The 12,995-nt window shown below is 38.8% G+C and overlaps 1 protein-coding gene across 2 annotated transcripts in view; it reads left to right on the plus strand.

Annotated features, from left to right (window-relative positions):
• CCSER2 (coiled-coil serine-rich protein 2) overlaps positions 1-12,995 on the plus strand; it is a 51,972-nt gene that overhangs the window by 6,696 nt on the left and 32,281 nt on the right. For both annotated transcript variants that reach the window (XM_009070444.1, XM_009070445.1), the window contains one exon: positions 10,836-10,926. In XM_009070444.1, coding sequence (XP_009068692.1) covers positions 10,836-10,926 — 91 coding nt within the window. The remainder of the gene's footprint in view (positions 1-10,835; positions 10,927-12,995) is intronic.

Below are 12,995 nucleotides of genomic sequence, written 5' to 3' on the forward strand. Positions count from 1 at the left end.
ACAGTGAAATATGTTCTACTTCTTGGAGGTAGAGAAAATGAACTTGCTAAAATAGAATTGTTCAGTTCAGTCACTAATTTCTTTCACTAATTTAGTGATTTACAAGTAATTTAGTGTTAATTACCTCAATTTTTTTTAATAAGTCACTTCTCAAAATTACTTCATAGTAAACTTTAAATTGCCAGTTTGATTTCTCAAATGAGTAATTAATTACATGAGTTCAGACTTGTAATCTGTGTAGTTGCAAGGCCTTTATTTTCTTAGAGTGAATTGTTCTAGGTATTATTTTCTACCCATCTTCCTTTTTTTAGCTCATCTTTCTCTTCAGGAGCTTAATGCCAAAGCCCTAGTTGTTGCTCTGTAAGGAGCTTTTGAAATTTTGGACTCTAAGGTTACAGCTGTAATAAAAATTAAAGTGCAAGTATGTCTAACATAATGTAAAAATATAGAATAAAGGAGCTATTCAGATATATAAGGATTGCTTTTAAAGTAGCATTTGGGAAACTTTCATCAAGTGAAATTTGAGTCCCTTCTGCTTTTCAACTTGCAAAGAACAATACAGATCTTTCTGAAAGCAGAGAACAGCTATAAAAAAAAGACATGTTTTTTGACAGTCTGTACTCAGATGGACAGTGTTGACTGATTGTATTTCCTCATTTCATAGAGTGCATGTCTTCTGGCTGACAAAAGGTTAAGTTAATCTAGAGAATTAATTCCATCTTCTGCTCCCATCATGCTTCCTAAAAGTAATCTGTGTACTTCAATTGGGCACTTCCTTAAGAAGGGTCTGAATTTGTTCTGTGCCCATGTGGTGGTTTAACCCCAGCCAGCAGCCAAGAACCAAGCAGCTGCTCACACTCCCTCCTTCCCCTCTTCCCCCCCCCAACCTGGAGGAATAGGGAGGAGAAAAAATAAAGTAAAATATGTAGGTTGAGATAAGAACAGTTTAATATAAAGAGCAGAATGAGCTAAAATGCTAATGGATAATAAAAAGAACAAAATCAGTGATGCCCAATACAATTGCTCACCACCCGTGGACAGGCACAACCACAAACCTCCCCCCGGATCGACCCTTCTGCTTATAGACTGGGCATGATGTGCCCTGGTGGGGAATATCCCTTTGGCTAGCTCAGGTCACCTGTCCCAGCTATACACCCTCCCAGTTTGCTTGTGTACCTTATCACTGGCAGGGCATAAGACACAAGAAAGAAAATGGCCTTGATTTAGGATAAACACAACTTAGCAGAAACCAAAAGATCAGTGTACTATCAACAAGATAATCACTCTGAATCCAAACACTGCACTGTACCAGCTACTGAGAAAATTAACTCCATCCCAGTAAAACCAGCACCTCCTGAAACCAAAGGATCATTTTGCCTTAGTGCTGTTCTGGCTGAAATTCCTTACGACATTAATAAATACACACTTCTGAATTTGTGGTTAGGTATTTTTTATTTATTTTTATTTTGCTAGATAATTTGGTACAGTGAGAACTGATCACATGACTAGGTGTCTAGTACTTGACTGAGCATATGAGGTTGAAAGGAGGTACAGGTTTTCCCCTGCTGGTGAGGCCACACCTTGAACACTGTGTGCATTTCTGGGCCCCTCAGCTCAGGAGAGACATTGAGGTGCTGGAGCAGGTCCAGAGAAGAGCAACGAGGCTGGTGAAGGGACTGGAGCACAAGTGCCATGAGGAGAGGCTGAGGGAGCTGGGGGTGTTCAGCCTGGAGAAGAGGAGGCTCAGGGGAGACCTTCTCACCCTCTGCAACTCCCTGACAGGAGGTTGGAGTCAGGTGGGGGTTGGTCTCTTCTCCCAGGCAACCAGCAGCAGGACAAGAGGGCACAGACTCAAGCTCTGCCAGGGGAGGGTTAGGTTGGATATTAGGAAGAGATTTTTTACGTATAGAGTGCTCAGACGTTGGAATGGGCTGCTCAGGGAGGTGGTGGATTCACCATCCCTGGAGGTTTTCAAGGTGAGACTGCTTAGTGCCATGGTCTAGTAACCACGGTAGGGTTGGACTTGATGATCTTGGAGGTTTTTTCCAACTCAGCTGATTCTATGATTCTGTTAAGGAGAAGGCATTATTCTTGTGGTATGACTATTGAATTAATTATCATTGTTCTAGTCTTTGGGAATTGTGTTATAACTGTATTAGGATAACTTGGATTTTGAAATAGTTGCTGCCTTTTTGACACCTGAAGATGCTGCCTAACAAGGCTATAAAACCTCAGAGATTTTTAGTCCTTACTGCAACTGCCAAATTTAAGTGGCCCCTGTTGTGACAGAACTGGACCACAGGGAAGGAAACTGAGCAGTCTCTCCCTATGGGTGTGGAAATCAGTATCAGGTTTCACTGCTATGTCAGAGTAGTGGGACTGACTGTGAGGATTTAGTGACAGTGTAGGGAGAGGTCATTTTATCTATTACCTAGACAGTCTTCAAGCAAACCAGTGGTAAAGGCACTTCAGAAATCATCTGATGGAGATGTATATGGGCAGTAATTGAACTTCTCAGAGGTCCGTATGTCTAATTGGGTGTGGATACACTGTAGTGTGCAAAGTATCCGTGTACCTTCTGGGAAGTGACTAAGAGCAAACCCAGAGGGTGTCAGATAGTTTGCAATTTGTATTGCACCTCCTTCAGCGGTTCCCTCCGTGCCCAGCATGCTGGAGAACATGTTTTATGGATAGAGCTGTGTAACACCCAGCATCACTAATGCAGAATGGCAGTGTGGTCTGTTTTCTGCATCTGCTCAGAGAATTTTCATTTGTTGTGTTCATCACCAAGAAATCTTGTCCTGCAGGACAGATTGAATAATTCATTGGCCCTTCACACTTCTCTTCCTGAAAATCTGACTTTTGGGTTAGGCCAATATTTTTCTTGGCAAGAGATATCATAGTAGCACAGGAAGTCTTCAGTGAGATTTTAGGTCTTACTGATGCGTTCTAGAAAATGGCAAACACCATGTCTGAATTTGTACTTGTGATATAGAAAGGTTTCTTGGAGATGCATTATCTGGCAAGCTGCCATTTCTGCTGAGAATATCCCTGTGAAGAAGCTTTCTCTTAGTTTTCAGTAATTTGTAAAGTGGCCAAACTTCCTGCTCAGCAATAAAGTGATTCTGGGATTGGCATCTAATACAGGTGTCAGCCTTGAAAGGTGTTTTTCACTCACCTGCCAGTTACTGGAAGTTACTGTGGTTGGTAATCCCTGTTTAAGCTCACTCTTTTGTCCCAACGTATTCATGCCATGTTTCACTATCTGATGAAAATTATTCTTATTGTGCTGCTCTAATTATATAGTTTTCTTTAGATCAATGTAATTATTTTTATTGTTTCCAATTGTCCAAGTATACAAATCTGTGACATTTCTTTTCCACTTTCTCAGTTTCTAAAAATCTTTGGCATGCCTAAAAATTTACATTTAGAAAACCATTGGACAATGTTTCTGATTTCCAAGCCCAAAAGTCAATGTCATCTTTCTGCACTTAGTCTTCATTATGAACATAATATTTGTGAACATACTGAATTAGTCAGAGAGCATTGTTGATTAATATGTCCAGTTAGTAGAAAACATTGCAGCTGCTCTGAAAAACTTGGTCTGTGTTATTACTTGCCAATACAGAGCTAAGGGAAGGACCTTGTTTGAGCATGTCCTGTTAGCAGAGCTCCTCAGCCATTCCTTCAGTGTGCTTTGCTGGCAGAGAGGATTCTGCTTGTGGCAGAGAAAGAACGTGTCATGAAAGCAGAGGCTGTGGTTTAAGAGGTACTGCCTTCTGAGTGAAAATAGCCACTCTCTACCCTCCCACCTCTGCTCTAGTCTGCAACTTCAGAGTTTAACTCTTACAGCAAGGGGAGGTAGTGAGGAACTGAATCACTTAATGAGGTAGCGTTTCTGCCTGTGTCTTGTGTGATGTAGGTGTCCCTCCTGTCAAACATTATTAAGAGGTTATGTGTCTAGATTACAGGGCACAAACCTCTTGTGATGTTGGTTTGAGAGGCATGACATTTTGTGAACAACCTTTTATAGCAAATGACCACTTTTCCTTTGGGATGGGAAAGCATATATGCCTTTGAGAGCTGCTTGATTCAGAACTGACAGTAAATGTTCTCATGCTGTTTTGGCTGGTAAAATCAAGTAAGGCAACTTCATTTGTACTCGTGTGTCCCACTCGTTTGTGGTAGCTGTTAATTACACTTCTGGATTTGTATGCTGGAGAGAGGGAAAGGGCAGCAGCTAATGTGTTGTGTGAAATAGGAGAATTAATGCTGGTGGAGGTTAGCACTTGTGTTACTTCATAAGCTCATTAGGGGTATTTCCTGTGTGAGTTTGAAACACAACACTGGATATGCAGTTACTGTGTCAGTTTATAGCTATTCCTTTTAATGTTTTTCTTTATTCCACCAAGTAGCATGATTTTTAAATGACAGGAGGACTTCAGATTTATTCCAGTGTACTTGATCTAATGGTATTGCTGAATTTTTGTCTCACATGTTGTTTTCCTTGCTTCTAGAAACTTCACACTGTACTGAGGGGATAAACATGTACTCAAAGAGAACAGTTGTCTTAAAGTTGGAGTATTTTTCCAAGTTCTCTATTTAGTATAAACAAGAAAGCATTTTGAAAAAATGTGTAAGGCAGAGACATACATCTAACTGGTTTTCTCAATGTTTTGCAGATAACTTGATTAAAAACTCCTAGATTGACACACAATTTCCTTTTACTCCTCCTGTTTTCCTTAAGATGCTGTCCTGATATGTTAGAGGAGCATTGCTGTTGAGTCTTTCTGTGTTTTCTATTGGAGAGCATAGGAAATTTAGGGAAGGGGCAATCTCTTCTACATGTTGAGGTGAATTGCTTTCATAGTACACACAGCTGTGGTCCCTCTGAATGAAATGTGCCCACACAGTTTCAGCCTTAGTGCCTCCACAGCTCTGAAGATGGGGTTTTCTTGCTGTTTGAAGAACTCCTGACATTGCATTCAGGCCACGTTGATACCAACTGCAATCTGATGTCATGTTATACCTGTAATTCTTGTCCTCCTTTAGACTGGAAAGTCAGCAAAGCACAATTTTTCCATATCTGAGGTGTTTCTCAGGTTTTTGGTTCAGTTGATACTGCTGAAATAAGTCAGACTAATGTGGCCAGAATACACTTTTGCAGCAGTGCAGTAAGTGAGGGTACACTGCCTGTGTTGTTAGCAGTTCATTTAGGGATTGGTTGAAATAGAATCTTTCCAAAATAGTTGGGAGGTATTTGAGGATTGTTTTGGTTTTAATTAAAAACAAGTGTATTATAATAGCTGACTGTGTGAGAATAGAACACATCAGTGTTGTATAACATATTGTATTCAGGTTACTCCAAAAGTCTCACTAGGGTAGGGATTAAAACTTACTGCACAGAGGAAACAACTGAGCTCTTCCTGGTCAATGGTGTTCATGTGAATTTTGAGGTTGTTTGGTTCCTTTCTCAGCTGAGAATTATTTGAAGCTTCCCTATTTTCCTTTAAGCCAAACCTTCTACTTTTAATACAAGTGCAAGCCAGTGGAGTGAGAATCACTGACGGTTATTTCTGCCAGTGAAGAGTAGCTGTGACAATTACATATTGCTTTATAGTGTAAAATTCTCCATTGTTTGTTAGATGAACTGTAAAAGCAATGCTGAACTTTTGGTCTCTGTAGGCTTTTTATGCAAACAGGCTGGAGGCAGTGAGTTGAGTAGGGGGGTCTGCTTTGCCTCTGCTGCTCCTCTGTCATTGCTTATGCTCATTGCTGATGGCTTTCTGTTATCAGGCAGGGAATGCTGCAGAAGGATGCTTAAAATGTTTCCCCCTGTTCAGTTTTCCTTGTGGACTTGCTGCTGAGACCTAGATGTGGCAGTCAAGGAGTGCTGCTTGTGGCACTGGGGTGTAGCTTGGGCTGCATGTTTGAGTGCTGTTGCTTATGAATCGGTGAAGTCTCAACAGAATGGTTAATATTTCTGAATTTCTTCTATCTCTTCCTTTGTTGTGCTATTCCATTTCAGATTTTTTACACAGCCTGACATCTGATTTTATAATTAAAAAAGCAGCAAGCGTAGCAGCTTAAGATACAGATAATAAGTTAATAATTAATTCCTATCTACTTTCAGTAAACCTAGGTAGAACATGAATTGCCTATATAAAAATGTTTTCGACAAGTCTTTTTTTTAGGACCATCATATTTAACAGTTAAACATAAAATGTTTTGGATTTTCAGAACGAAGTTCTTGTGACGTTTGTTGTCACAGCAACCTTCTGTTGCAGGGCATGGACAAAATTACAAAATGCTTGTTCGGATGTTTGGCTTAATTATCTTTAATGTGACTTGGAATGTACAGCATTTAAAATAACTATCTATCCTATTTTTGATACCCTGCAGAGTTCTATCCTTTCTCTTCCCTGGATGTTTTTTTCTGTTCTAACAACTTTGTTTTCAGTGGGTTTTTCTCTTCAGCCCTCTAGTACAGTATATGCTTTTCTCTGTCCATATCTTCTGTCTCTGTTTCCTGCCTTTACTTAACAGTTCTGTTGAGTTCTGGTGTAACATTGCCTTTTTGGAGACTTGTATCGAATTCCTGTTTCTTTATTTATCTCTGACTCTCTCTGGGGTGTTGTCAAATGCTGAAGTAGCGTTGAAAATGTCCCTGGAGGTCGTCCTCTTCTCTACTGTCAGCCTTGAATTCTAGTTGACTTTGGCAATTGTCCTTTAACTGCCCTCCAGATGACTGATTTACCCAGTCTCTGCAGTGTTTGTTTTTATTCATTCTTCAAGTATCTGAAATGATACTTTATTAGTTTCTGTGCTACTCTCAAATGCTTCACTTCACTTCCCTGTTTTTTGGCCAGATTCTTTTGGTAGTTCTCTCCCTTTGCTTATGCTTACCTTCTGCTGTGGTCTTTTTTCATCCTAAGTGATCTAAGTCAGTAAATAAGTAACAAAACCAAGGAGTTATTTTCCTTTACCTGTCTACTTCCTAAAGGCAGGAAAAATGAATGAGGTCTGAGATCCTGAGTTGTGGAAACAGGTAAAATATTGTTCCTAATATTCATCCCCAGTTCATGACTACCTCAAAGCAATTGCTTTTCAAGCAAAATATAACTTGGCATTGGTAGTTTGAGGTTAGACTTCTCTCAATACTGTGAACACCCTCTGAAATTATTTCTTTGAGGGCTCTTTATCTGGAATTGTTTTGTATTTCTGCACTAACCCAAATGCCTGACTTCTACCTTTTTTTTCTTAATTTCAGTGTGGTAGACATTGTGATATAAGCTTTCACTGGTCCACATTTTTTATGTTTAATAGGGAGAAAATGTTAATATCTCTCCATTAATTTGGGCACTTTATGCTTTATTTTTGCTTGTTATAACCTTACAGTACTTAGCTCAAGAAATGGGAGAGCTGTGCATCAGCCCTCTTGCTCTGGTCTAGCTGTTAAGCTAAATTGAACTCAAATTCATGGTCAGAAAAATACTGCTCTTCAGTGGAAGAGAAAGCTTATGATGCATGTTGCATGAGGAATTTTTAGAAACTGAACATTTTGAAAAGAATGTTTTGCTCCATAATGTCCACCAGTTTCTTATGGTGGACATGAATTCACATTGAAATGTGAAGTTGTTCAGTTTGAGCAAAAGTGTCTGCACTGCAGTACAGCAGTCTGCAAAGCATTGGTCTTAACTGAATATTGTTTTGCCTCTCAAGAAAGAGATGCTGAACTCTACACATCCAACAGATTGGGCTAGGAACCCAAACTGTTGTGGGTGAGCTGTAGGTGCTTCATTAACCTGTGGTAAGTCATAGCACCTGAGGACAATGACTACAGAAAGAATTTGCAGAACATTCAAGTAAACTTGCTAAATGTGGTGCCATTGCACACACGTGGCGTGCCTTACTCTTGCCTCTCTGACTCTTATCCCATGTCCTTATGCAATATGGAGGGTTCCCAGCTATTGGGGTTCTCGGGTTACTCAGTTCTAATACCAGTACTCATAGGTCATCTGTGTCTCAGTCATCTAATGCTTTCCTTGTTCTGTTACAGGAAGCAAACAAAACACTACTGCCTGTGTTCAGCTGAAAACCTTTCTGGAGGGAGAGTTTGGGGTCAGCCTTGTAGTTTGACTTGGGATTTTGCAGTCCCAAAATTAATCTCTTCCTAGGTTGTATCATCTTGAAAATCTGTGCTAAATCAGTCTTGTGAAGAACGTGCCCCTTTTAATATGCATTATCCTTTTCAATAAAACCAGATTCTTCTCTCACTCTAGCTTTTATTAATCTTTGAAACATGTAATATTCTGTAGGGTTGGAGCTGATGCATTTGTAAAGAATTTTATTTCCTGTTGTGTTTGAGCTCGTTGCCCAGAATCACTAGGTGATGATAGCTGCTGCTAAGCACACTTTATTAACTGTGTGACTGCAGTTTGTTATACAGTAGAAAGAATAACAATGGAAGTCTCTAAATACAGGTTTTATATGTACTAATGTGTTGATGAAACCTGCACTTTATCTTACAGCTATTTCAAGATGACATTGCTGACATCTACTTGTCTATTATGTTTCCCAAGTAGCTTAGCATTGGGAAATGCTCAAAGTGCATTCACACATGGCCCAGCGATTACAAAGACTTGGTATTCACAGTTGTGTTTTCTAGCATGGAGTTTCCTTTCCTGGAGTTTCCTCAGTGTGCTGCAGGAATGTATAATTAGGGAAGCATATTGAAATGTGCTCTTGACAGAAAAGTATGTTTGGCATCTCAAATGCTGACCTTCTTTGACACCATTAGACTTCCCAAGTTCTGATACAAAGATAGTGAAGTGGCTCATCTAGGTTTACTCGTTAACACTCTGACATGCTTTGGTTTTATACTATGTGTTCTGAAATGCATTTGCACAGCAATAGCAAAGGTTTTCAACTTTGTGTTTGTGGCCACTGTTTGCAGTTTGTCATGCTCATTAAGGTTCCTGCAGTAGAAGAAAATAATGCTTGTTCATACTAATTTGGAAGATCAAAGCATATCACAGACACAGTTTACCAGCTAACAAACCAAAACTGCTTGATCGCAGACACAATTTACCAGCTAACAAACCAAAACTGCTTCTCAAACATGCCAAATCTTGCAGAATTGTTTTAAAAATACCTTAGTTCAAAATCATTTAGTTCCTGAAAAAACATAGGTGAATGGGAATAAAAAGAAACAAATATATGCAGGCCGTTTGTTCTCCCAAATCAATTATCCGTGTTGCCTTTAAATGGCTTCCATTTCTCTGCGATTTGCAGAATTGTTTTAAAAATACGTTAGTTCAAAATCTTTTAGTTCCTGAAAAAACGTAGGTAAATGGGAATAAAAAGAAACAACTATATGCAGGCAGTTTGTTCTCCCAAATCAATTATCTGTGTTTCCTTTAAATGGCTTCCATTTCTCTGCGAAGCTTTTCTGTAGTTGGTTTTATTATTTTTTGCCATGCCTTGATATATAGGGTTTCCTATTTTTCTCCTGTGAATACTTAGAATAATATTTGCGAACAAAACAGTTCAGGTAGGACCTTGAAATAAAACAAAACCATGGTTCTGTCTTAAGTATTCCATCTTTCTGAACAAAACATTTCAGGTAGGACCCTGAAATAAAACAAAACCATGTGGTTCTGTCTTAAGTATTCCATCTTTCCTTGGTATTGTTTGTTTCCCAAAGTGCATATGAACTATTTTCATCTCACACTCACCCTCCGAAGTCAATAAATAACATCCCCTGCAGAAGTGTAGAATGTTTCATGTTCTGTGTCACAAACCCCCCAAAAAATCTTAAAATGCACTTAGCTCCTGTCACCATTGACAATAAGATGCAGTAGTCCTTTGTGAGCACTGTAGGAAGGTTGCTGAAGAACAGCTGGAGCAACAGTTTAAACTGTTGTTATTCTCTCTTTTCTCCTGTCTGTGACAAAGCAAATCTAACAAATGGCAGCCAGCAAAGGCATAGCTTTCCTAAGGAGTATTGTTTTCTAGTGTGTTCATAGCCTGTATAGAAGTATTCAATTAAGCATTTGATGATCACGTTATTATCCAGTCAGAAATCATTCTGAAACTTATTTGGCTGTTGGTATTCCTTAAGGAAGAAGGGTCAGTCTCTGTCTTTTTAGTACTGGCTTGACTTGCCCTCACTACAGTCCTTTTTCTTTAATATACCTGACTGACTGTGCTTGATATATATAATTCCATTTAGTGCTAACATTTTATTGCATGTCCTTGTACTATTAGCACACCTGTGGAAAATGACTTTTGGTAGGTTTAGGAACAACTTGATATGAATCACAGCCTTAAAGACAAAAGGAAGCAGAGCTTAATGCTGATAATGGCATATTTGAAGCTTTGTTGGCCCAAAAGTCAAGATATCATAGGTTTCCCCAACTTCCTTTCAATGATGCCATGATAATATGAGAGCTGAAAAAGGGGATTTAATATCTCTTCACAAAACTCTTTTTGACTTCATTGTGAGCAAAGTAATTTAGTTCTAAAAATGCTTCTAGTTGGGGAGAAAGTGGGATATTAATGAGTAGAAAAGTATTTGGACTATTCCATAGGTGTCAGGCAATCCACCTTTGTTTCATCTAACACTTATTGTGATATACTGGAGGTGTGATGATTGTTGTTTGTGTAGCTGCTCTTGAGTAGGGTTAATCCTTGCCTCTAGAGAGACTAAGCTGCTGGTAACATTGGGTAGGTGTACAACACAAATGTGCCAAAATATTGAAATCAACTTCTTAGGACAGTAGGGTCAACAAATATCATGAAAGTTGCTGTATCTCACTTCTTCTTTCTTGCAGGATATCTTGAATAATCTTGATTCATGTGATCTTGAAGATGATGATCTTATGCTTGATGTGGACCTGCCTGAGGACCCACCTCATGACAAAGGTTAGTAAATTAGCCAAGCAATCTTACTGTGAAACTGCTTTAGGGGTTTTAAGAGCTGTTTGAGTTGCATTGTTCTGACTCTTGAATTAAGAAGTCAATGCACTCTTCAAATTGTGTTGGTTTTTTCAAAGTAACAGCTGTTCATTTCTGAAATGTAGAAAGTGTGATATTTGTTTTCCCGAACACAAATCTTATAGTTGAAGAATTCTCAGGTTAAAAATTTGCCGACTTGAATAAAAGTGCAACCTTGCTTCACACTGTTGTTTTTCCTTAAAATTATTATGGTGGTGATGCTGGTGCTGGTGGTTGGTTGTTATTGCTGTTTCCAAGTTTTAAGTTAGTCTTTCAGTCTCACACTTAAGCTGTATTTGAAAATGTTGGGAGAGCACTGTTTTAGCTTTGGTGAATGACAATATAGTTCTTGGAGATAATTATTTCTTTTCTTCTACAAAAAGGCAACATCTAATATATTTTATACAATTCAGGGTAACAGAAGCCTTAAGATTTAATATTTGTTTTTTTCAAGATGTCTTCCAGTTTTTTTGAGAGTTCTTTGGGTGAAGACTCCTGCAAAGCCAAATTAGCAGTGAATAAATACATGATTTTCCATCTACCACAATGATGGCTCATCATGTTTTAACACTGTGCACATATGAAGTTCAGTACTTAATCTTCTAAATCTCAGAATAAGTTTTCCAAAGTACTTGTGTGAAAGGCATTTATTGACAACACAGCTAGGATGCAACTTTTCAACCCTGGCAGGTGTGAAATTTTTTTTTTTTTACTTAGTTAATTTTCCAGAATGGTTAGGAATCCAAGCCTAGGGCATATTCTTTCAATAAGGATGATTCTAATTCTGTTGGGGAAAAAGCTAATAAACAATTATAAAGGGTAGATCAATTCCTTGTGAGTATCCTTGTTTATGAACCAGGCACTGCATTTACATCAGTAATTCCATTTCAAATTAGTAAGGTAAAAACTGCTAAAAAGCCATTTGTTTTAAGGGTGAATGCCACAAAAATATTAAAGCTAATTACTGTTACTTTTGGCATTTTTTAAGAGGTTGGGTTTCCTTATGAAATGAATGTGGCATAAACTGGGTATCTCTGTTGTAATCACTTCATACCTTGAAATCACTGTATTTTTAGCAGAGAGGATCTGGAAAGAAGAATTCCAAAGCCATGTCTAGGCTTTCCCTTATGTGAACGTGACCACATGAAAAAGCATAACTTTTGCTGTTGGTTAATATCCATGTGTCTTTACTCAGTGTCTCAATTTAATTTTCCAAAGCTGAAAATCAAAATTCCTTCTAACTTTTTGAGGGCTTATTTTGTTCTTAATGGTCATGTTACGATCCGTAGAAAGATGCTGCTAAAGGAAAATAAATCTTCTGGTACTTTATGTGGATAAGTTTATTTTCTTACATTTTTTTTTTTTGCTTCTTGAGCTAAGTAATAAAAACTGACTTGCAGGTATGAGTATTTGTTATGTGAATGTTTAACAACCCTTTTTGCCAGCCCTTTTTCCATGATTAAGTGCGACTTCACTGACGTCAGCCTCGAGACTTTCCAGGTCCTCAGAAACTCTCCTAGTTTCACTTTGGAGTCTGGGATGCCGCTTGGCCACTATTTATAGAAACAGTTCTAGCTCAACAAGTATGCAGCGAGTGAGGATGGCAGTTTTAAATCACAGGGTAGGACTGGGCTCCCTTCCCAAGCACACGCAGGCTGGGAGCGGGGCAGGAAGGAAGGGCCTGTTTGTGAGCGTCTTGTGCGCAACTTGCCTGACCAGGCAGTCAAATAAACAATGTGCTCTTGTGTGGAGTTTTTCTCCTAGCAAAGGACTGACAATGTGAGGAAAAACTCCTGGGGTAAGTGAAGGAGAAAGTGTGATGGTAGAATAGCAGTTTCTGACTTTTTTTGCTGTCTGACTGCCCGGGTAGCAGTTCTTTTGGCTTTCTAGTTGTTTGCAGGCTGTTGCCAAATATAGCGTTTGCTCCCTTAGGAAGTTTGTGGAATCTGCATTGCTTTGAAGAAGCTAATGTTTTAAAGATATTCTTTTGTTTCTGT

Source organism: Acanthisitta chloris, unplaced genomic scaffold (assembly GCF_000695815.1).
Source record: "Acanthisitta chloris isolate BGI_N310 unplaced genomic scaffold, ASM69581v1 scaffold3162, whole genome shotgun sequence".
Classification (NCBI taxonomy): Eukaryota; Metazoa; Chordata; class Aves; order Passeriformes; family Acanthisittidae; genus Acanthisitta; species Acanthisitta chloris.